The sequence below is a fragment of the Apteryx rowi genome, unplaced genomic scaffold, assembly GCF_003343035.1.
Source record: "Apteryx rowi isolate R43461 unplaced genomic scaffold, aptRow1 scaffold_130, whole genome shotgun sequence".
NCBI lineage: Eukaryota > Metazoa > Chordata > Aves > Apterygiformes > Apterygidae > Apteryx > Apteryx rowi.
Window position 1 is genome coordinate 297,773 of NW_020447531.1, and position 26,067 is coordinate 323,839.

Below are 26,067 nucleotides of genomic sequence, written 5' to 3' on the forward strand. Positions count from 1 at the left end.
CCCGCCCCCCTCAGGTTTGGCACCCCGGTTTCCAAGAGCGCAAGTGGCAGTTAGCGCCTAACAGACGTGTGGTGATGCGTTTCAAAATTCCCGTGTTCAGTTAACGACGTGGACTCTGATAGTTTGGTAGTTGTATTTTTCTACCTTTTATTTATTGCCATCACTTTATTCATCTTGCACTTTACCCAAACTTTGTCCAGGATCCTAAACTTTGCCAGCAGGATGATGCTCGCATGCTCCCAAAATGGATGTCAGTGTTTCTGCCATGAAGTGTTGGCAGTGAAGTGGTTAACTGGCATTCACGGGGCATGATGGTTTCAGGGTTGTCTCTGAGATGTGCTGAAGCCCAGAGACAGTGCATTTTTACCAAATGAGCTAGTCCGAGTTACCCAGACATTGGTTGGTGTTTTCCTGGTGTTTAGGTCTCTGATTAAAAGTTCACCTTGGCTGTAGCCAGGCCTAGAAGTCATAGCCGAGCTCTCCTGGAGGAGCCTGGGTGCCCGGTACAGGCTGGGAGCAGGGGGAAACAGCAAAGCTGTTTGTCTGATATGTTGCGGGGTCCTACCCTAAAAGTCGGTGGTATCCAAGCAAAAAAAAATTCCTCAAGTGCATCTTTCTAACATTGCCATCTGGCCAACAAACATGTCGATACCAAGGCCCCCTTTGGAGTGTGCTTTTTTCAAGTATTATGGTACTAAAAAATAAAAGTTTATATTATGCAAAAGAGTAGGTGGAATATTACTGTTGTAGCTCTGTTCTTTGTGTTAAACACTGTATTGAACAGTACCTGAAGAAGGTGCATGAATAACCCTGATGTTGCAGGGTACAAGTGTGCCTTTGGTGCAACTAGGTTTAGTTGCATTGTGCTTGTGTAAGTGAACATACATTGCTATGTCCTACTTACCTTACTAGTGGCATCAAGCTGTGCAAGAATAAAGTCTTCTTGAGCTGTGTAGTAACTCCAGGTTAGGAGTCTACGACCAGTGTAATAGTATTAATGTATTTAAACCATTTTCTAAATATAGGCAAGACTCTTCTGTACAGGTTTTGTTGTGACATTACTGTCTATAAACAGTGCCAGGCTGACAGCTTTCTGAATGAAATCTTTTTTCTAAGGAGCCAGCAGCAGTGTAAGATTTCCAGTACTGATTTCCAGTCACTGAACCTTAGCTTTGCCCTAGAAGAACTCCCGAAGAGAGAGATTTCTGTTCTTGTGTGTGTTTGCTGAGTTTCCTGTTGCTGTCTTCTGGGAACAGGATTGAGACTGCCTGTTTGTTCATAGTTAGCTTCTGAGGGGAGGGGGCAATTCAGAATTTTTATTCTTTTAAAGAGAATTTTTCAGTGACATTGTTCAGTTCGGTTCCCAGTTCAGGTTCAATTCAGATTGAGGTCTGGAGGTCAAAGTCTTTATACATCTTTTTGTCAGCTTAAGTTACTTAGCCTACCAACAGTAATGTCAGAATAATAATGAATTGGAATAGTCTTTTATACTGCATTGTGAAAGTAGCTTGTAAAATAATTTAGTAATTTTACATTCAGCAAAACTTAATCAGAAGTGTTTAATGACTTGACCAAGTTTAAACCAGCACTTATTGCTCACTCAGCCCTTTCTTGGGAGCAAATATTGGGCCTGATTTTCCTACACAGGTATATAAATTTAGCTCTGCTGAAATCCTGGTTTATTTTGGTGTAAATGTGGGAAGTGAATCAAATATTATGTGTTTTATCTGTAAAGTGTCATGAAAAGTGACCTTGGGAAGGTTAGACAAAAGGCCCTAGTCAAGCCAGATCTTCTGATTCCAAGACTGCTTCTCCAACCATTAGGAAAGCTGTACCTGTTATGCTCTATCTAGACAGTTTGTTTCGACCTGGCCAAAATATGTGGCTATTGATTTGCCGGTCTTTGAAAAGAAGAAAAACTCTCATGCCAGTTCTGTCCAATCCTTCAGCCAAAAATACATCTTATTATAGTATCATACAATTGGAAAGTGGGGCTTATAAAGTGTGCCATGTTTTAGTGCTAAATTTATATATATATATATACACACACACACATACACATGCACGTGTGTGTACACACATGTATACACACACATGCACAGATTTATTCTATTCAAATATTTACTTGCTTACATGAGTCAAACTGACATGGTGGAGAAGGACCTAAGCCTATATTTTTTTAGGATAACTGTAACAACAACCTAACTTCTGTTAATAAGCCACCAAAGCTTCACTTCTTTCCCTGGTTATATTGATTTTATATCAGCAACAGCAATGAGAAGACCCATAAGTTGAGAGTTAGGCCTATCTTGTTTTGCCAGAACCATTTGTTTTGCATTTCTAATCTTTGGATTGCTTACAGACTTCATTTTTCACAATAGTTCTTGGGGAAGACTTGAATTTTTTCTCTCTTCCAAACAGGCAGAGAAAGAGAATGTCTTTCTTAAAGCTCCTATAAAGGTACTGTTGTCAGAGCCCATATTGGAAATCTAGAATCCCCGCTACCCTTTTTTGCGTTCTCACTTCTCAGCTGCTCCTTTTGCTGGTTTTGCTGTGTTACGCTTGCGACTACACCCCCGTAAAAGTCAGAAGTATCTGAGACCCTCTCTGTCGTTCTGACCTGGCCACCCTTCTTTTCTCACCTAGTTGCTGTTCATCAGCTGGTACCACATGTGTCTAAAAACAGGAGGTCAGAAGCATAATGAAGGGGGTTTGATTTGGAGAGGTAAAATACTCCTTTATAATAGGAGCCAAATTTAAGAAGGTAAGAAACTCAGGTCTTGATTCGAGGAATCAAGGTTTATTGTGGATGGGTGAGGGGTGTACAGGACATGAGGTTGGCAGTGCCATTCAGGGAGGAGCGGATGTCTGGTGCAAGAGTGGGGGGAGTAGGAGTGGTGGGAGGTGTGACAGACTCTGGGAAGAGAGAAAATGGAACCTGTGTATAATAAGTGCTTAATAGATACTAAAAATCAAGGGCTGTGCTTTTAGAGATTTCTTGGGTCTGCTCTGTGTCAGAGCGCAACCACAAGCAGTGTTATCTGAAATAGTGCTTGTGTTTATATTAGAAGATCAGGAGTTCAATAAAAATCTGAAAGATGTCTTGTCATGCGTTGTTCTGGAAACTACTTAGAATAAAAAAAGTCACTTGTCACAACTTCTAATCTAAAAATGTATTTTGAAAGACCATCTGTGGTAGTGTAATACCAAAGTCACGTGTATGTCTGTAACTGTTAAAGTTTGCTCGCACTTCACCCTAACAGCAACTGTTTATTGTTTGTTTGTTTGTTTGTTTTAAGCTGGTAGTATTTGGAATGCCTCCCAAGATTTAAATCTGTAGTCCAGGATTATAGTGTACTCACCTGTGTTGTAGCTCATATTTTCCTCTGGTTCAATCAAGTATGCTTCTGTATAGTATATCGTTAGTATGTTACAAATTTATTGATATTTAACCAAATAAAACCAAAATATGAAATTTAAAATGTTTTTTATGGTAAATAACACATTCTTTGAGTACAAAAATGATTATATTTTGTGAATCAAGTATATTTCTGTATCCCTGTAATCCTCCAATTTAGTCTCCATTAAAATGATTGAGGGGGTCATCTTTTTAGACTATTTAGAAATCAGTGTTTGAGCACAGATTTCAGTTGCTGTTTGGGGAAGTCCCTAGTGAAAGCCAGCGGCTAAGTATTACAGTGCGTGTGGTTTAACCAGCTATCCTTAGTTTCTGGAAAAAGACAGCTTACTAAAATGTTTATCATAGTATGACACACTCAAAGGATATGTTTACAGTCTCATCATTGCTTGAAAAGTTCCAAAGGATAGCACTGAAACTGGTTAGGCTTCTAATTTCTCCACTTGCCAGCCTTGAGGAACAGGGGAATTACTGCTGTTTGCCTCCACGTTGAAGAAAAAGTTTCTGAGGGCAGGGGATTGGATTTCCTGGGAAAGCTTCTTGCAGTGAAAATAGTCACCTGTTGGAACAATGAGAGTTCTGTAAGAAACAATTAATTTTTATTATTATTGCTATTCTTAGTTACTCTTGCCATACTTAGTTATTCTTGGCAGCTGTTATGTATTTGTGGTTTCCAGTTTTTTATACAATAAACTCAGTTTAAAAAGTAGTGTCAGACAACATAAGAAAATTTCAATCTACTAAACATGGCAGGTTGATACCAGTAACTGAAGTTATTCAGATAAGTGACTGGCTGTAAGTGATAGAAGACTTCTTCCATGTCACCAATACATCCATGCAGCAGCTAAGTTTTTGAAGGGAAGAAACCAATGTTCTCCAATGTGAGATTGTAGAGTTGAAACTGGGTAGCATATCCAGTTGTACTGATACAAATAAATAACTAAAATGACAGAGTCTGTAGGAACTTGACTTTGCTAGGCAACATAAGAACAAGAAATCATCTAGAACTTCTTGTTAAAAATGATTCTGTGCTTTTTGTCTTGTTTTTTTTTTTTTTTTCCCCCTTTTCTTTCTGGTGGTACTTCACTCCTGTAAACAGGATTGCAGGGCTTTTCCCTTCCAGAATGTGAAAATTGTTTTCTCTGCTTTTGGTTGAAGTCTTGTGTATCTGACAATACTTAACCCTGCCTGCTTTAAGCTGTGTTCTATCTGTGGCCATAAACTATGTTCCTCTGTCAGATGGACATCACTAATGTGTATTTTGCTTAAGAGAAGATTATAAACCCAAGAGATACTCCTTCTGTAAGTGTTTAAAGCCTGGGGATCTTAATGAATGTCAAGAATGGCTCCAGAGAGATTTCCTTGAAAACACTTCTGTCCTTTTTATAATTCAGTCCAACACACTGAATGGCCTTGTATGAGATAGATGTTGTCTCAGCTTCTGTATTGCAGTTGAGGCTGGCTATCCCTCATGAAACAGAATGAGAAGGCAAGTAAAGCCTTGTTTCTCCACAAGACTTCTCTCAGCTATCTTAGCTGAAACCGTACGGGTAGACATGGGGTTTGACCTCTTCAGTAGGGAGAATGGCCACACTATCTTTTCATCACCCCTCTTCAGCAGACCAGTTTTCATCACCTAGACGTAGCCTTAAGCAAGTAAAAGTCATTGAAGATGTCAGAACTGAATTCCAATTCTATGGGGTGATGGACTTGTCCTTCATGAGGATATTCTGGATGTAAACTTGCTTGCAACTATAGGTATTTTCCAGGTCTTAGGAGAAAAATTCACCTCACAACTTTCTTCGGCTGTTATATTACTGTCCTCTCCCACACATTATTGTGAGTGGCAGGTCGCCAGAGCAGGTGGCTTTGGAGGCCCCTTTGTCAGTGGTCTTTTTCATGTGACTCTAAAACTATACTTGACTTTCTCAGGAAGCTTGCTTTTTTCTGATGTTCTTCAAATCCCACTGTGGTGAGAGCTCCTTGATACTTTGCAACAGCCATCTTCATTACAAGTAGGCATGAGAGTGAACTACTGCTGTAGCTGGGGAAACTGACCTTTAATGCCGTAGCTTATGTCAGACTTTCAGCATTTTAAGATATGGAAGCAATGACTTACCTATTCTGGCTTTAAAAGTATTTTGTTCGTGATAGTACTTTGAATGTTTTCAAAGCTTTTAAGGCAACTCTGTGCTCACTGTGAATCTTTACATGTAGCATGAAAAAGAAAATGCTTTATTTGGTGTCACTGCAAATACTGCTCTGTACCCTTTACCTCTGCTAAGACGCCTCATAGCTATCAGAAGTAAGGGAGACGTAGTGGCCATCAAAACAAATGTACCAAATGGCCCAGATTATTCTCAGCTTCCTCCCTTTTTCAGTTTTGGCAGCCAACCTTTTATTACTATTTGTGCATCTTGTCTTCATTTCACTCTCACAGAAGGTCCTTGGAAAGATAGGGCAGGACAGAGCACTACAGTTGAACTAGTTTAGCCAGGGCAGTTTTAGTGCCAGGACCTACTCTGCTTTTCAAATATGATGTCTTAGCCACTGTGCTGGATTGCAGACCTCTTCTCCACAGTGCTGAGGTCAGTAACTTCTACCTAAACTTCTGATGTGTGTCACATCACAACCTAGATGTTGGGTGGCTTTTGAGCTGAGAGAGTACTCCTTCCCATCATTAATGAGGGGCATCCGTATTGGCAGGCGGTAAGACTCCATTTGACACCTATATGTAGCCAAATAGCATGTGTTTTCTTGGAGATCTTAGAAAGCTGCGTTCTGCTTCCTCTTTGAACTGTTTTTGTTTATTCGATTGCGTTTTTGAAGGTAAGGAACAGGCATCTTAGCTCAGTAATGAACAGGAGTGTTAGCTCCATGGAAGTTTAAAAGTAAGCCTGTTCTTTCACTCTGATTTAGGGTGATTCCAGGGGAAATCACAGAGGTTAACTTTACCATAGTGAGATAAAGGGTTCCGGATTCCTGAAAGTACAGTAAGTGGTGAGAAAGACATTCCTCTGAAGGGCAACTCCAAGTATGATTTTATCTGTTTGTCCATTCTATCTCCATCTAGTCATGGGCCTATGCTGTTGCTAATGTTTTTATTGTTCCTCATATACTTAAACTTTTTCTGATAGTCTATAGATTAGAGTTTTCCCATGGTGTCTTTAGTTTCCCGTAGAGTTTTCTCCACTCCATGAAATCTTATTTATTTCAATTTCTTTTTTATTTTTTTCTAGATGCTGATTTCTTTTATTTTGAATTATTTCATGCTATCACTGAATCAGGTTGCGCTTTCACCCAAGATTGTTCTCTATCTTATTTCTGACTCTTTATCCATTTAAAAGTACTTAAGAGAATTCTAAATTTTAGTTCACTGTTTATATTTTTTCATGTATCAGTTATGCTTATAACTTCCTTGGGTCTAGGGAAGCAAGTTATTTTGAACCATCGACTACATGGATTGAGAGGATTTTGTCATATTTGTTATCTTGTTCTCTATCCTACTTTGTACTCCTAATGATTAGTACGTAAGCAGCTGGAGGAAGAAGTCTCCTATTTTTGCCATGCTGGTTCTGTGTAGTCACAGCATGCTGAATTTGAACCCAATCTCTTTTTATTAGCGCTCTTCCTTTCTGTTGTTCTTTGTTAGTGTAATATCCTCCTTACTGATTCAACTACAGGGATTAACCTTTTGCCATCCTGCTAGCTTTATGTAGTCTCTGTGCCGCAGAGGAATGTGCGTGCTGAATGTTCAGCAAGTTTGTAATGTTCAGCTTAACACTGATCATGTATTCAACAGTTTTTCTTCAGTGTTTTGCGCCTTTGCTAACTCCATCAACTGAAGAGATCTCTACGTATATCACTAGGATTTTTTTTTCCTTCCAAGAGCATCAAAATCTTCTGTAGTATGCAGTTTCTTATGAGGAGAAGTCATTCATTTGAGTATTTTCCTCACACAACTTCACAATTTCTATCCAAAACATGGTTTTGCTACAAGGAATCAGTACACCGTTGCTATACTTGTGTCCTTTGCTGAGTTGTTGATGATGATTCTTTGCATTCTCAGGATGCTTGAAGAGTCTGTATTGATAGCTGGTTGCTGCATACGGTTATATCAGTGAGTTCTGCTCCCTTTGGCTTTCTCTTAACTCGTCCAGATGTGTGTCTCTTCCCATCTTGTTTGCAGGAGCTTGGTGTTACTGGCACCACGTCATGACTGGCTACAAATGACTTGTTCACTTCCTTAATCTTTGTACTCTTTTTCATTGTTACTGAGCTGAGTTTGTATCATCTCTTTTTCAAAGGTTCATGGCTTTGCCGCCAAACTTAGTGTTTCTAAGCTATTCATTTTCTCCAATTGAAAACTTGGATTTCATGCTTTTCTTCAGCAAGAAAATCTGATACATCCAAAATGAGTCCCAGTAATTATTTTTGTCTTTATTCATCAACTGTACTTGAAATAGAAAGAAGACTTTTTCTCTGAACTTGTTCCAGATCTCCTGATGTGGCCGGTGCTCTACACCTGTGAACAATGATCCTGTTCCAGCCCCTGGTGAATAGGGAACTAGTCTTAGGAGCTGTATATCAAAATCATCATGTATACAAATGTCACAAAACACATGTGGGAACATGCTGAGGGAAGGAGAACTCCAGAAGTGTTTCATGAACAGGAGATGGCAGTTTGGCCCAGGTTGTGTCTGGGAGCTGCAACTTTTGGGAAGCTGTAGGAGACTTAAAAGTCATTGATTGGCCATTCCTAATTCTAGCTGTAAAATACTGGTTTTGTTTAAATAGAATGGTGGAAAATAAAAAGAGAAACACAAAACAGAATTTTATCTGCTTCTAACAAACAGTAAAGCACAATATCTGCCACTTTGTCCAATGAAACATCCTTCTCTGATACTCTTCAGCTGTTGATAATAGGGGAAAGTTTGTAGGGTGGGGAGAGCAGGTAGCAAGAACTGCAACTTTCTGCAAGATTAAAGAAAAAAAAAAAGACATGTTTCTACTACACTAAGCTATCTTACTTGAAGTGATCTGGAAAGCAGTTTGTCACAGGCAGCCAATGAAAACCTAGATCATTTTCTGAATCCGTTAACAATATGCAATTTCTAGTTAGGGAATAAAGTTTTAGTAGAGAAATATTTTTTGCCTACTTCAGAGCAATATAACAGTTGTAGGGATGTTTTATTTAGAATAATCTGAGAAATATTTTGTAATTTGAAGTTGATCAAAACTCATTTCCTTATTTGAGATTTTATAACTACTAATTACCATCATAAATTTTAGTAGGCTTCAATAATTACTTTTAGAAATATATATCACAGAAATTTTTTAAAATCAGTTGAATAAGAATCTGGACTCTTTGAAGGAGTGCCGATTAGACAGTGATATCCCAATAAGGAACCAGTTACAGCTTTGATGGAAACAATTCTGTAGTGGCAGTGTGTCAAGCCTGAGTCATGTTTTTCTCATTTACCTACTTAATCTCCTTCTGTACTTTTAAGCTGCTGATTGATTGTTAAAGTAGTGGCTTAAGCTTCCCTTCTTTTCATCTATTTTCTTTCATGAAAGAGCTTAGTAACTTATTTTTGTTTGACCTAAGGCGATGTGGTTTACCTGCCCGTCATCTTTGGTAAGATGATGTGATGACCTCTGTACGCAAAGGCAGCGCATTTTGGTATAACCCTTTCTTTGAGTTACACCTGACGTCTCACTGGGGTATTTAAATGGTTGCACTTGAATGACCTATCCCAGAAAGTAAAGAACTCAATCCTTCTGTGTTTTTTCAGCTTCAGCTGCTTTGTTTGCAATTTCTGGAGCCACTGAGTTAATTAGTTATCTCCTTRAACCTTTCTAACATGTTCTGTATGGATAAGTTTTGAGGTGACTGTAGAAATTCAACATTTCTTTGTGTCAGTGTTGCATAGAATTTCTCTTGAAGATTTTTCTACTCTCCCTTCTCCAAAGATTGTGAAACCAGATGTGGTCATCTTTTTAAAAACTTACAGTTATAACTGCATATCATAGAGTGTCTGGGTAGATACAAGTTTTGTGGGTCCCTGGAATTTTGCATGACTACTGCATGCAAATCTGCATTTGCAATTTTGGATTCAAATTCTTGAGGTGACTCATCTGGCATCAGATCTGCTTATGAATTAATTCACAGAACCTTTAATTTAAGTGAGACAGGAACTAACCTTAAAACATGTATTTCACCAAAAAGACATGACTAGAATTTAATTGAGCTGTTTCCTTAAAAATGAGTGATTTGCGACTTTCCTTTGTTTTATGAGCAAAATGTGACACCTTTTCCAATTTTTCAAGAAGTCGTAGAAAGAAGGTTTAGATCTCTTCTTTACCACGACTGTTAGATCATGGTAGTAAAGAATCCATGTTACTGGATTTCTGACAGCTAGCTTTTGTCTCTTGGATTAGTAGTTGCTCCCCGTTATAGTAGACTAATACAAAAAAGGATATTATCCTCTGGTTTTGTGGAGTGCTTGTGACTTCCTGTCACTGATCTGTAAGTCTGTATTAAGCATCTGTAAACTAGTTTATTGGATATACCTCAAACACTGATGGATTTTGGATGTGGAAGGCCTTCCACAAAGAAATCTCTAATTGCCTTGCTGTTTCATGAAGGAGTCTCACCTTTTCTTCTCTTCACAGTAATGCAAGGTATCCTGGCTGGGTCAAATTGATGGTTGTGCCTGAACTGATGTCCTGCCTGGATGGTTCAGTTTCTTTTCTGGACATGAATTTTGTGGTAGCATGAGAGCTGGGTTAGGTCATATTGGCTGTTGGAAACTTCCTCTTTCTTGATCATCACCTTTACTTTCTAGACAGCAATAAATAGAGCTAAACAATCTTTCTGATGAGTTTTGCTCTGTAACATCGTGGCTGTTTATATGAAACAGCCTAATCTTTCCCCTTTGGGCTGTGGGTTATAAACGTGTTGAAAAGTGTTGAAATGCCTAACTGGCTCAATTTCTGATGCAATCTGTTGACTTCTGTTATCTTTTAGTTTTCTGCTGGCATTGAAATCTCAAAGTTGTAGGTAATCTCATTATCTCCCTTGTAATTTCAAATAGGAGTTTTGTAATTAACCATCTCAATCTGCCTAAATGCCAATTAGCTGTCCAGAAGAAGTGTTTGCTCTGGTCACAGACTATCTTCTCTAAAGAATTTTCTGAAGTCCATTTTTTGTTTGTTTCTGCCTTTGTTTCAGTAATTTTTGATATCAGTGAGATGCTCTGTGAGAATAGTGAACTTTTTTTCCATCATGGTTCCACATGAATATAAATTCAGTTTCTCCACTTAGGAGCTCTGTTACATACCTGCCATTGAAGTTCCCACTTGATCCAAGTGGCTGTCCAGCACACACAGGACCAGACCATAATCCTCCTGTTAGGGAAGAAAATTAACTGCATCTATTCCCTGGGGTTATTCTGTTTCATTGTATGCAAAAAGATGTAGTGTGACCTGAGATGTTCCTTCCTCAGAATTTTAATTTCAGCTTCACAGTTGCCACAGAAGCAAGAGTTATATTTCTTGGTGTCAATATGTTCCACTTCCTACCAAGTTTGTGTTGTTACAGGTTTTCAGACTGTCGTACATGCAGAAGTGCACGATTATAGTCAGTGTCATAGCTTCTCCATTTTCCATCATTCCTTAGAAGACAACCAGTCTTAGGCAAATACATTAGGTGTGGCACTTTTCTTCTGTCTGCAGTACTTCTCAAGGGTGTTTGTTTGCTTCTGTAATCATGTTCTGTCAGTTTTAATAAGATCTGTGATTGCTTATTTGTCAAAGACCGGTTTGACAGTGGACTTTGAGCAGGATTCAGTTGCCTGTACTAGTGCTGTTTGCGACATTGTAAGTTATCCTGTCCAGTCTTCAACTGCCACTCAGCTGAGTGATTTAGCTGACTCTAAAATAGATGCCTACTTGTTGATCACCTTGAATAACTCTGAGGTCCACTGACTGTATTGACTAGTGACATAATGCATTTTGTTTAAACACCTACATTAGTGCCATTTCAGATATCCTGGTTTATCTGAACCAGATGCCACATGCAGTGTCAAATGTGACATAGGTCTTTTGAGAGACTTCTGCTCTGCTGAAGGAGCAGCTGATGGGGTATCCAGATGGGATATCTTAACGCATCTGAAAAAACACTAGTAAACTAGTCAAATGGACTACTGGATCCTATACTGTATTTCCTTTGACTCCAGTTTAGACACCTTGCTTATATCCAGATAGCTGTATTTGGAAACCTAAATTATAGACGCCTTTAATCCTTGACTGAATCCTCATGTGTTATTACAGAGCAGTGTCATAAGGTGTGGGTTACTGTTCTGGTGTGAGATCTATCATGCACATAGATGGCCTCACAGATCACATGGTTTTTTTATTATAAGCTATATATTATAAGCTATTTTTATTATAAGCTATAGCAGCTTAAACAATTTACTAGGTTGGAAATGTTTGCTTTTTTTCTTTTTCTCCTCCCTCTCTGACATATATTATGTATTTCAAGTTATATGGATATTATCTCAACTGCTGGGTGAGCTTTTTCTATTTTAGTCACCTTGCTAACACGTAATAGTTGAAAGGCAACAAAAATCCCCACCTTTGGCATTTTGTTTATCTTAAAATCTTGGTTTTTAGTCTTTGGGTCTATAATTTGTTACCTTATTTGTCTGTTTTGTTTTTTGTTTGGAAATTTTCCTTTCTTTTCAAAATTTCAGAATGCCATTGTTGCAGGAGGATTAAATCTGTGACAGATGTGGGTGGTATTCCCAAATAACTGTAATCTAGTCATTAATTTAAAGACTAATATGCTTCATGTAGCTTCTTGGATCAACATAGCACTAGCAATTAGGGAACCTATATAGCTTCATAGTGAAAAAAGTCTACAAGATGATACAGTTTCCAGCTCAGCTGTCTGATCCTTTTTTTTTGTTTGTTTTAATGTACTTTTCCTGTGTAGTAATTCAAATGGGATGATGAGCTGATTGGTGTTTGAAGAAGTGGCTGAAAGTTATTAGGAGTACAGATTTTTGCTCTTTTAAATATCCTGCTTGATTTTTTTTTTTCCAAAAAAACCTTCCTGCCTCTACTCAGACAATTTCTCACTGATCATGTATAGAAGTTTGCAGAGAAAGTGATTCTTGCATCTCTGTGGAGTGTTACTCTGTGAATGGTAATAGCCTTACAAAAATAACTTTTATATTTTCTGAATGTGTGATATGATTTAATGTTCTGGCCTGGCTTTCTCTACTCACTTCCTTATTTCATTTTGGGTCTTGCAAAGACAAATGTGAGGCAAAGGGATCATCATCACATCTGCTGCTGCAGAGAACTAGGGAGTATTAATGGGGGCACAGTGAAGAATGGATGTTGGTGACTGCCTAAAAACGTGAATAACAGTCTTGTAGATTTGATGGTAAATCTGACATGAAGTCAAATTTAATTTAATAGCTGTATTCCTACTGGCATAGTGAAGTTACCTTACCTTGCAAAATTTTTATATTCTTGTATTGTTTATTGCATTCAAAAAGCAGAAGGAGCTACTTTTAAGAAACTATAGTATGAAGTCATTCCTGAGAGGATTGGTTTAGTGCTGAGCAAGTAGGTGAATTTTCTGTTACCTTTGCGGCCCCTTTGAGTTTGAGCATTTGTCCATGATACTGTGTCAATTCACCTTCCTATTCATGTGCTTTTTTGTTGTCTTTGGTTGTAAATTATTTTATCAAACTAACCAAAATAATACAGTTAGTGATTTTTTTTTTTCTTATGCTTTGAGAAAGATAGTAAAGTAGCAAGTAAAGTTTTTCAGGTCTTTACTTGCTATCATGTATTACTTATTTGGACTGTAGCTATGTCCAGAATTTCCACTGAGATTAAGAATCCCTTGTGTGAGGCACTGTAAAAAAAAGAAAAAAAAAAATATGTGAAGTCACTGTTTTTGAAGATTAAGCCACAGGGGATGAGGTATGGGGTTTTATGTGGAGCAGTGTAAAGGAGCTGAACTTTAGTGTATGGTTTGACAGTAAAGCTAAGCTGATTAGCGAGAGCTGCAAGGGCTAATTCCTTACTTTCACTCCTGGTCGTGAGTCTGTGGCTCTCCCTGTACAGAGACTCTCTCATCTTCCCCCCACCCGCATGTGAACTGGTTCAGTGAGGTAAATTAACAGAAAAAATTGAGATTTTTGCTCTGGGAAAGGGAGGAGGACAAACGGGATTGTCCTTTCCTGTGGCAGCAAGTCATTAGGTCTGTTTGGCTGTTGTCAAACCACATCCAGCAAGGCGGAAGCCAACCGGTTGGTGGAGAACCAAATGGGAGTACAGACAGAGTGGAGACTAACAGCAATGCCTGCAGACCTCTGTGCACACAGATTGCATGCCTGGTTTGTCAATTTTGCATATTTAAAATGTATAAACAAGACAAATTTTGTTAGTATTGCTAGATAGCCGTCTGCTCACTGTTGCTTTAAGTCATGCTCTTGCTAAATTGTTACTGTGTGGCTACCTCTTTATTTGATTTTATAGAACAGGAAAGATTGAATTAACAGCTGCTGTGAAGGTAAATGCAGAGCTGTGTGTTTTCTGTCATCCCCAAACAAGCTGCTAGATATAACAATACCACAGCAAAAAGAAAAACCATGAAGCTTAGGACTTATGGGTAGTACTTTATACACATGTGTACATTAATACCAAAATACTTACTGTAAATGTGGGAAACTACACAAATACATTTTATCTTTTGAAAGTTTTGTATRCTTTTCTGTGAGTGAGTGAATAAAGTCATATAAGTAGAATAGAGAGTTTAATAGATTTTTAAGACTAAAAACAAAACCAAGGCCTCCTTAGTTAGGAAACTGTTAACCATGTTGGTGTGCTATCATTTGTGACATTTGGAAAAAGAATCCCATTAATAAGCTACAGACCAAAGTAGGGGTTGGTCTTAGAAAAAACATTGACATGCTGCCTACTTGGCCATTGCCCACAGTCCATGATGCTGTTCCTGTATCTTTCAATATTTTCATTAATGATGCGGATGATTGAATAAGCAGTACACTTATTAAATTTGTAGATGCTGTAAAGCAGGGTTGGAGGAGACTGCAAACATTTTAGAAGTAGAATTAGAATTCAGTGTGATCTTGACAAAGTAATACTTTTTTTTCTTTTTTTTTTTTTTTAAGGCAATTCAGGGAAGATGAGAGCAAAGTCTCGTTACCTGTAGAACAGTCAGGTTCCCAGACAGGACAGAGCAGAAGGTTGTATCTTTATCAGCCAGCTGCTCTCTGTAGACTAAAACAGACCATGGGGTTGTAACTGGCTGCGTAGCAATTCTGCAGAACCTGGAATCAATAATGTGATATTGTAGTGAAAAATAGGCACTGTATTAGAATGTGTAAGCGGAATTATTGGGTATATAAGATGCAAGATATGCCAAGTAATCTATTTTACTTGGCAGTGGCTGGCCCTCAGTTGTTAGTTTTTGTAAAGCACTTCATGAATAACTACTGTGTTATTTGTTATATACTTGTATGAAAATTAGATTGTGTACATTTAGTTGTATGACACAGTAGTGCAACATTTGGAAACACCCTACTATATATAAATATTTTCACATTCCATACAGATAAAATTCAGTCTTCCACTTTGGCTGTTCAGGTCATTAGTTCCTCTTACTGTGTTGATTTTTCACACAGCAACTTGTGTTTCAAGTCAAGTTTTTTGCTTTAAAGTTTTTTCACAATGTGAAAGTACATTTAACTTGAAAACTCATTCTTCTTATTTCCACATTTTGTTCCGTCTTACCTACTTTTGTCTTTGTTTATTCTATTAGTTTGCCATATTGTAAGAATCACTTCATCTCACCGTTTCAATTATATCTTATATCATAAGACTTAAGGATGTAAAGTGATGTATATTCCAGAAAAGTACAAGAAATGTACTAGTGATAATCTCATGACAATCTAGTCATTTTTTCTAATGATATTCATTAGAAAAAATAGAAGTAATTCTTTGTGTTGTGTGGGGCATTTTTAGCATGACACAGGTGTATTCATATCTGTTAAAAATATTTTGTAGCTATGAATATAAGTAAACTAATGTTATATTTCCCAACTTACAGGAAATATGAATTGAATATTTGATAGTAATATTTTCACTCTAAAATGTGAGGACTTTTTTGGTTTTTAGTGTGAGAGAAAAAAATCACAGCTTTTATGTTGATGAACAAGAAAGTTAATACCCAAACTGTTTAGTGAAACCTGTAGAACTGCCTATATACAAAGTGCTTTCAAATGTGGAAATTAACTATAATGCAATTAGAGTCTATTTAAGTCCTTTTAAATGCCTGCTGTAGGATTTCTAATATACCTAATCAAGTTGGAGTAAAAAGAAAAATGTTACTGTATTTTAGAAGTCAACATAAGCTTTTAAATACAACTTTTTAAAAATTGCAGTATTGTAGTTTATAGACTTCAAATCTAAAGGCACATATCTGCTGAAAACTAATATCATTGCTCTGGTGGGTCAGTGTGGTAGATGGTGACTTTATAAAGAAACAAAGCTAGTAGTCAGCAGCTGAACCGTAAAGATTCCTAACAAATGTCCATGTAACTGTCATTTAACATAAAGAAAAACTCTAGCAGATACTGTGATATAACAATTTCATAGCTGTGAGTTCGGTTAGCCACTTGAAATGAGGTGTGGAGGCTCTCCTAAACCCAATCATAATATCCTTAGAAATGATCCTTTCTGTATGTCAAATTTTACAAAAGTATTCACATAGAAGATTTAAAATTATTTTGACTATTTAACTGTATTCATGTCTGAACAGCTTAGTAAAATCTCTTTCACTGTGAGCCCTACATTTTGTTTTGGAGTAGTAAATAATTTTATGCTTGTGGCTGGAAGGACTCAAAATGTTCTTGTTTTGTTATTTCTAAAATATGATGACACTGGCATATATTCAACACATATAAGACAGCATGAAAAGATTTAGCATATAGGTTTCCTCCCCTTTTTTGTAATTACATGATAGATTATTTCCTTAGTAATGTGAAAATCTCATTACAGGACTGTATCAACTGTATTCCTTCTCTTCTCTATGTGTTACTATATTTTTAAGATTGATTACAAAATACCTGCACATCTCATGTGCTTAAGAGCTAGTCCCTACACTTATATTTACCTTCTGGGCATCATTGTTTATGCAGCTAATTTACAAGGTAGTTACCCATTCTTGTAGGACTTCTTCAGCTTTAGAAATACAACAAAATTAATAAAAGAAACAAACCCCAACTCCTAATATGTTATGATTTTATTCTGATTTCATAGTTTAATTTCAACACCTTAGTACAAAGAATATCTTCTTTTTCTCCTAAACTTTATCTTGTCTTTATCTTCTTTGACACTATTATCAAACTGATTATTTATCCTTAATAAAAAAGGATCATTCCTGTAATTTATCCCTTTAGAACAACAATGGTGTAACAGCTATTAATGTACTTCACAAAACTTATGGTTTTATTTGGTTATTAGCATGTTCTAATTTCTTGGAAAGAAAAATAACCTTTCAAAATGCTAGAAACCAGAAAGACATTTTGCAGCTGACAAGGTCCGAGAATGTGCCTTCCACAGTATGATGTGAATGAGGCCTCTCCTCTACTTGCCATTAAAAGCCAAAATGCTGTAAATACTCTAATGGGTTTCTGAAACTTTAAGTATTTTGATAATATTTTATGATAATGCTATACATATTTGGATAATATTTAATTATTTATGTTGGTTTCATTTTAAAGAAGATGTTTAATAAATATGGACGGATTCTGTCATAATTTGCTTTGACATTTACCATTAAGAAACTTTTCAAATTCATTCTGATTTATGCCTGTATATTTAAATTCAAAATTAAACACATAGAATACCAAAGAAGTCTGTAGTCATACACTTACTCAGCCTTTAAGTTAGGCCCCTCTAACACTACTGCTATATTGTGTGATATCTTCTGTTAAGTAACAGTAGTATTTTTACAGTCTCAATTTAGTATATATTTTGAATATATAAAATATTTGAACATATGTCAGCTGACTACATACATGTTTTTAAAATCTGTCACTGGTACGTTTTACTTACCTTTTTTATGGAAAGGGCAAATGATTGCATCTCAGCTTCATTGTTTATTTTTATTGTTTTACTTTTATCTTTCCAGAGATTTAAGTCAGAGTCTTTTATCCTTCCTATATAATAAAAATGGCATTCCAACCTGAACTTCTTCCTCAAAGCACAGATTCGTAGTAATAGGATTCATCATTTTAGTTATACAAGCTGAACTGTGCTAAAGTAGTTGCACCGTATGCTGTGGTTTTATTTGAGGTTTTAATACAGCAGTACTGTCCATCTGAGTAGAGCTACTGGAATATTTTTTAACAGATTTTTTTTGGAGGCCAGAAATACTGATTTAATCAAAAATCAAAATTTTTCATATAGTTGTATTTGTTTCAGTAAGACCTTAATTGCTTTTTCAGGTCTTGGATAGGATTTTTCCTCAGAAGGAGAGAATTACCCCAGCAAAAGCAGCAAAGAGCTTTGGTGGTTAAGGCGCTCCAGGAGCTGGGGGAGGACTAGTCTCACGTCCTCCTCTGCCTTGGGCAGAGGGACTGGGCTTTGTGCCAGGAAAGGTCCCAGGGCACCGGGCTACCGGCTGCTCTGGAGTTGGTCTCTCCATCCACCTTGCATGAATCATGTAATGCGTATGAGGCTTAAGAAACATAGTCTACATCTGTATTACTAGGAAAAAAAGTTTGGTCTTGATGCCCAAAGAAGAAGCCTAAGGCTTTCCCCTGTCCGCCACCTCTGAGACTGAGGTTGGCTCCCTCCATGCCTCCCCTGACTTGCCTGGGATGCCCACTGTCCTCTCCACTATCCCGGCAAGGATTCCCTGCAAGGATTTGGTAGGAGGCAAGACTATGCCAGGGAGTGTACTCTTGGTGGAAGAGTGTGAAGGAGCTGTGCCCTGACCTGGTTTTGTATACTAGTATAGACCTAGCCAGAGAACATGTGTTGGTAATAAAGAAACCCATCTAGGGAGATGGAGAGAGATGATTTGTATCTGGCATATTCCAGGTGAACACTTCAGGCACTGGATTACAGGCTAGAGTAGGAAGTCTATGATAACCTTCCAGTGATTGTACAAGCATTAAAGTTTTTTTGCCTGTCAACTGGAAGCAGCAATAATTTTTCAGAACTTCTCAAAATTTTTCTTTTTTCTCCACTTCTTATTTTGTCTCTTTTCTAGTTTGAAAACAGGCAGAGTAATTAGGGATTTTCTTCAGTGGCCTTGTTTGGCATTTTGTGTGCATCTTACTGTAAAAACTATGGCAAAAGATTGCTACTGCAATTTTTTGTGAAGGCATCTGCTCATGTAGAAGCTGACAAGTGCTAATCTTATCTGCAGAAGAATTGTATGGAATTTTATTCTAGAATAATCATTCTTCCTGCTGTATTTTAGACAGGATTATCCCATAGTTAAGCAACAGAACCTAAAATCAGGAAGTATGGGTTCTGCTTTAGTCATGTTCTTTGGCTGTGGGCATATAGCTCTTTTTCTGTCCTAATTCTGTTTGTCTGGAATTAATGTTTGCAGGGGAATGACATTTATGAATAGTTTTGTGTCCCATGTGTGAAAGATCCAGTAGCAAAAAGAGGTGTTGTTAATAGCAGTACTTTCACTTGACATTCAAAATGCAAAGGCGCCCTGCTCATAATTATTTGTGTTTTTTTGCAGTAATAGACAATGGCACAAGTTAAGATGCAGACTACAGCAAACCTCTCTGGACCTACCATGTCCCCTATGGTGCTACCCCTACCAGTAACAACGACAGCTACACTGGGTCTGCAGTCCTCAATGAATGGATCCATTTCCGAATCAGCTGCCAGCTGTAGCAGCCCTACTGCTGGCCTTGTGGATCCTGCACCTTCTAGCAACTCACCAGGTAGGTTGGTTCAGGTATATTTTCTTTGTTGTTCAAATGGATCTTTTTTGATGACTTGTTAATTTAAAAAAAATAGGTCTTAAGGGGGATTAAACTAAAGAAAGAAAATTCTGTAGAAAAACATTTTGGTTGAATAGACTGTTTACTAAGTTAAGTTTTTTAAACTGAGGTCAGTTTTACAATGAAGTGTAGGTAAATATTATAAAAGCCCAGAAAGAATACGCCTTTTTTTGTCAAATTCTGACTGTATCTTTTATAGAGAAGTTTTAGTCGTGCAGGAAGGTCTCCAAGTGTATTTCTCTTCCCTAGAACAGAATGTCTTCAGGCTGCTTGGCAGTATTTGGTGTTTCCTTTGTAGCCTAATAAATGCTGTAGTTCCTATGCTCGGCTGGGTATAAAATACAGAACTGTTATCCTAAAAAGTTAAGCAAGTAAGGAAAGTTTGTGTTAGGAATAAATACACATAAGTTGAAAGAAATAAGTAATAGAAGGATAAAAAAAAATACTAAGGCTGTAAACATCAAGTAAATAATCTGTTTAAAAAAAGCAGAGCAAAATCCTTAAAAGGGGTGGAAAGTTGCTCTTTGACTCTGAGGGTGACTTAATTATTATGAGGAAAATCTAAAGCATTGAGAAGAAGGAGGGAAAAGCAAATGAGGACCACAGAATTTTATCTGTTATATTTATCTTGGAACCCTTATGCTACCCACCGTTTCGGAATGTTTAGAAGTCATTCTGAAAGAGTAGTTAATTCCTGTAACCAGTACACTACTGACAATAAACTTCAGTAATATTGTAGAAAATATAGCATATGTATGTGTCCTCCTACATTACCATCTTTTATGAAGACATTTTGAAAAGAAAATCTGTTTTTTATTGCATGTGATTGAAATGGTCATGATAAAATGCATATTCTCAAATGGTTAATCTGTAAATAGTATTTAAACATTATATTTAGCATATTTGCAAAAAGTTGTTTTTTAGCCAAAGTATTTTCTTTTTTAAGCATACTACTGCTTTTGCAAAGTTTTGCAAAGTTGTGAAGAATACATTTCTCCACAAAAACTTTACAGACTCTTTGTTTACAGCTCCTCTCCAAGATAACATGGCAAACCCCAAAGAGAAAACTCCAATGTGTCTGGTAAATGAGTTAGCCCGTTTCAATAGAATTCAACCCCAGTATAAGCTTCTGAGTGAAAGAGGGCCTGCTCATGCCAAGGTAAGGTCACAGTTCCAGGTTATGAGCCATACCTTAAATTCTGAACAGATAATGTCATGGTCTGGGCAAGTGCACTTGTCAAACACAATCACATTTCTAGTGTAAGGCGTTTCTTTTCTTTATTTTGTTTTATTTTTATTACACTTTCAGAAAGTATTTCTGTATTTCTGCTGAAGCCCCATAGATCATTTTGTACCTTACTTTGACCTCCATCTTTGAGTTTATATTTGTTGATCCCTGCAAAGACCTCACTAAAGGTCTTTTCAGAGCATTACCAGCCTTTCTTAATCATCATGAAGTCTGCTTTTAAGCTGCATGAATCCTTCTCCCCAGTCTTCCTGTGATGATTACCTCTGAATCTATTTCATGATAGTACAGAATACTATAGGGCTAGTTTGTGTCATTTTTAAAGTACTTGTTGATATGATTTTGTGCCCATAGAGTTGATTACCGATGTCATATCTTTGGATCTTGTGTTACAGGGCACAAACTATGTTATTGCTCTTTCCCTTAAAATCCATGCAGTCTTTTTCCAAAGGTTCACAGTGATATTAAAACTCCTAAAATGATCATAGCATTAAAGTTTCTAGTGAACTGACAATTAATTCTTATCAGTTCTCATATCTGTTTGGATATCCAACTTCGTTTCATAAGTATATATTAGCATGATTTCAGGTGACAGGGGACACAGAGGGATAGTCTCATGAAAATCATTTTCAAATATCATTTCGAACTTGCTCCCTAGTTAGGAGCAATCTGGGGAAGGGGAAAAAAGCCTGAAAAGCACCCAGAGAGAAAATAGTATAATTAATAACTTCTTTGTAGTCAGTATTTCAAGAGGGGAAAAATTCAAGAAAACAGTAGGATCACACTGCAGATTAGCAACAGTGTTGACTACTAGTAGGCTGTTTCCTGTGCAATTGGCCCTTGTTTCTCTTTTGCACATTATGTTGTCAGCTAGTGCAGAGCTGATGCAAAATACTGCGATTCTGATTTGACTTTTTCATGCATACTTTATACTGGTGGAAATGATGTCACTATGTGCAGGGCCATGGAGAGTCAGCAGGTTATTCATCTCTCTCCTAGGAGTGGAGGTTGAAACACTCTTCCCCTTCCTGGAAGTGTTCAGCACTGCATGATAATCTTCTTGGTTGGTTTTAGGTTATGACGTGTTAAATCTGTTGCGTGTTCCTTCATTTTTCACTGTTGTGCTGCTCGTTTGTTATACAACTGTTGTTCCATTACTGTGAAGCTGGAGGTGCTTCAGTTGTGTAGAAAGATGCAGCAGTAAGGGGATTTGAGTTAATTAAAATAGTATTATACTTTAAATTCTGCATATAAGAGCTCCGAACTGCCTAAGGATTAAAATATAGCTCAGATACTAATTACTGTAAAAATAACAATGCATATATAACTGAAATGAGCCTTTGTTAGCTCTACTTTGGAAATCCAGGTTTTCTGGGGGTTTCTTCATTTTTCAGTTTTTCAGTTTACCTCTTCTTACTGTTTTAATTATGTTCATAGTGCTCCAAATAATGTTATGTGCTCTGCAGACTCATTGTTATTCAGAAGAATATTAAGTCTAATTTTGACCTGTGCAGCAAATGAGGATAACAAAAAAAGAAGGGAAGGGGATGAAGAAGAACAAGAGTGATATTAATAGGATTATGCAGACTTGCATATCTTTCTCCTATGGAAGGTGGTGATATAGAAGTTATTCTGACAGTGTTAGCTGTTTTGTATGTGTTGCTAGTCTCATGATGATATACTTGATAGACTGTGTGAAACAGAGCAAAGTCTCCATCCTAGAAAACATGACATAAAGGATGTAATGCTGTTGCTGTTAGCCGCTGAAGGAGCATTCCGTAGTGCTTTTCACCTCCGCGTACTTTGTTCCCAACCACTAGTGGTTTCCATAATTTTCAGAGAAGCATGCTACAAGACAACTGTCTGTGTCATGACTACAAATGCTAGTAAATTTTTATATCCTTTTTTTCTAGGTGTCTTTGGCAAATAAGTTTTGAGAATTATGATCAAATGGGAAGCTGATAACAGTGGAGTTGTTAGAGAAGTGGCACTTACTGACAATGTAGCTATGATTTCTAAAGTCTGCCCTCTAAATGGATTTTTCATCATAAAAAGAATCAGAAAACCTTTGTTAGCTTAAACTACATTTTCAAGGGTATTAGTCAACTTGGTCATTGGTTATGTGCTTCTATGTCAGTGGCATCTCAGGAGACAGACTTAAAAGAAATAATGGCAAAAGAAACTACATAGTGACACAAAGAAAAGGAGAAGCGTGAAGGGACTAGCACTTCAAAAGACTTGGAAGGAGGAGGGAAAGTTCTACATGCAGAAAAAGTGAGGAGGAAAGAACTGCCAGAGCTAGGGGAGGCTGACCTTAGGAGGACAGTGGAGTGAAAGAGCACAAAGGCTGATAGCGTTTGCATTTCTGGTCCCTTGCCATCATGTAATTAGGTTAGACTTAAGGAATAAAAACTTCCTTATAAAATTAGTGAGAAATGCCTACCAAACTGTAGCAAAATTGTCAGCTTGGATCTTCCAGAACTTGAATATTTCATTGGTTAGTTCAGACTTTTTTTTTTTTAGCCAGTTTTATTCCTTTAATTGAATTCCCACCTACTATTGTGTTTGTGGTGTTTTGTTTTTTTTAAGCAGGTTTTTGTCAGATGGGCTAAGTGAGAAGATATAGAAATTTACTGAGTAAGCCCTTTATTATCTTGGATTCCTGTAGATTACCCTAAGAACTAGGAAGAGAGTTGTAAACAGACAGGTAGATAAGTAGCCATTACTGATCATGTTTTTATTGAAATTCAAGATTATTTCTCTTATAAAAATACTACACTGATATTTTCTTGCAGAATATAAAAAATATAAACTCCAGATCCAGAAATCAAATTTTAGTTCTGTTAAGAATAAAGATGTTTGTTTATGATAATAATATAATTATGGGTATTTAGCTAATACCTAGCTTAGCATTCAGGTGAGGGTAGTGTTCGACAGAATGCAAAATTAAAAGACTGTTTTTCTCTTCCCCCTTGTCCATGAGGAAATTGTCATGACAGTGTGAAAAAATGAAATGTCAACAGGAATTGTGATCCTGGGACTTGCACTGTGATTCTGAAAAATACAGTAGGCCAAAATTCAAGCCTGCAATTAAGGTGAAAATATATATTTATAGAATTCAGTTTTTTACAGAACTGAGTTTGGAGATGCATATGTATTTGTGTTCAAATGCTTATTTGCAAATACATGCTATATAAAAATATATGTACAGGCAGATTTCAAAGTTGCCCATCATGCCTAACTCTAGACACCTGATCCTGGATCTAGCAAATTTAACTCCCTTAGAAAAGTATAGAGCAAATAAGTGTCCAAATGAAAATTTTACCTTCTCTATTACTAACACTGATACATAGATTTCTGTTTTTTTATGTAGGTATATCTTAGTTTACCATGTGCATCTGACTAATAAACCTTGTTTTACATATGTGGGACTGATACTTGGAAAAGACACTGAATTCTTAATCTTTTTTACTCTACTGTTGTTGTTAGATGCTCAAATTTAAACGGAACATGAACATATACAGCAGATATACTCTATTTAATATCTTAAATATGCTTTAATATTTATCTTCACAACTTATGCAGCATAGATACTGCTTGGAATAATCCTTTACTACAGATTTTTAAATGTATACAATTTCATCAAGAGTCAGTTTTCTGACTTCTGAATTATTACAGTTCCTGTCTTCACTATAGAGTCCACATTAAAGAACTACAGTTTTTTTTTTAAAAGAATAGTACTTTTTTTTTCTTTCATACTTTATATAGGTTGTTGTGACTGTGCCCTAACAATGTATGTTATTTTCAGAAATCAGACTGTACTAGAAGAAGTCCTCTTACTGTGTAAAAATATTTGGACCAAGTTCCCCACTGTTTTGAAGAGTGTGCAGTCATTTATATCCATTTAGACTTGTTATAAAATTACATTCTTCTCTTTTTGTAGCATGCTGCACCTGTTTTCTACAGGTAAAAATGACTAAACTTGTTCAAATGTGCGAAGAAATGTGGTCTTAAATGACATGTATACGGTCTTCTGAGAGCAAAGGACCAGTTTGCACTTGGTTTGAATAGTACTCTCTCCTTTGATAGGAGATGTAACATTATGCTATTTTACTTTGTCATTTAAAGGGCCAAATGTTGCCCACTGATAAGGACTCACTGTTCTCTGTAAGAATCAAATGTGTTATCTGAGAGTTGAATTGAGTATGATGAGAAGGAAGCACAGTTTCTCTTCAGGCACGTAAGTTTTTACACAGATTGGTCTAACTCACAGTGAGAATCTTGCCAGTGTTTACCTGTTCTTTGTCTTTGAAGATGTTCACAGTGCAGCTGACTCTTGGAGAGCAGATGTGGGAAGCTGAAGGAAGCAGTATTAAAAAGGCCCAACATGCTGCTGCTAGCAAAGCATTGAATGAAACTACCCTTCCCAAACCAACTCCTAGACCACCCAAAAATAATGTTAATAATAATCCAGGTATGGCATTTTCCTGTGCATGATAAATCTTGTTGCAGTGTTGGAATGTTAGTCCACTAACAGATAATTTTAACTAGATATAGGTAGATTTGGCAGATGAGAATCAATGCAGCTGTCTTACAGGTGTGATAGTATAATTAAGAACCTACAGTGAGTTTGCACAGTAGAATTTTTAATACAACATACCTAAAACAGTTGAACCATAAGTGAATATGATTATTTACATAAGACTTGGCTATATACAAAGTGATTATATGTGACTGACAGTAGACAGCCAGACAAAACTTGATTGAACTAGCCATAGTAAAATACTGAATTTTTCAAAGTTATTTTAGCTGATTTTACAGTGAAAGGGACAAATTTTACCCAGTCCACTCCTGTGAAATTACATCTGTGGTATAAAGAAAAGGATTTGGCATGGGAACTTTGACAGATTATTCCCTGCCTAATGGATTTTACTTCCTAGCAACTTAAAATAAGCTAGCAAACAGCTTTGGAATCTTTATTGTTTGAACAATTGGAAGAACCCGTTGGAGTCTGACGTCCTTCCGTTTGAGATGTTACCGGTGAGTTGTCTTCTATGCATGCGACGCCTTTTGAGGTATACATCTCAGTCATGTGCTCAGTGATTTTTCTGTCTTGTTTGATGAGATAAAGAAATGTTTTTATTCCTAATTATATTTCACACAAATATAAAAGCAAGCTGATGAGAAAAAATTTCATCCTTTCCATTTTCCCTTTTTTCATCTTCCTTTTTTCCCCTTTTTCCCCTCTCCCCTCCTTCTTTAAAGTTTCTTTCAGCCGCTTTCTTAAAGAGGATTCAATTTGCAGTTAAACTTCTCCATGTTGG

The 26,067-nt window shown here is 36.9% G+C and overlaps 1 protein-coding gene across 2 annotated transcripts in view; it reads left to right on the forward strand.

Annotated features, from left to right (window-relative positions):
• The first annotated feature begins 19,225 nt into the window (after positions 1–19,225).
• The window catches only part of STAU2 (staufen double-stranded RNA binding protein 2), a 175,897-nt gene continuing 169,055 nt past the window's right edge, over positions 19,226–26,067 (forward strand). For both annotated transcript variants that reach the window (XM_026056293.1, XM_026056294.1), the window contains exons 1-3: positions 19,226–19,437; positions 20,526–20,656; positions 25,058–25,217. In XM_026056293.1, the coding sequence (XP_025912078.1) occupies positions 19,239–19,437; positions 20,526–20,656; positions 25,058–25,217 (490 nt within the window). In that variant the 5' untranslated portion in view covers positions 19,226–19,238. The remainder of the gene's footprint in view (positions 19,438–20,525; positions 20,657–25,057; positions 25,218–26,067) is intronic.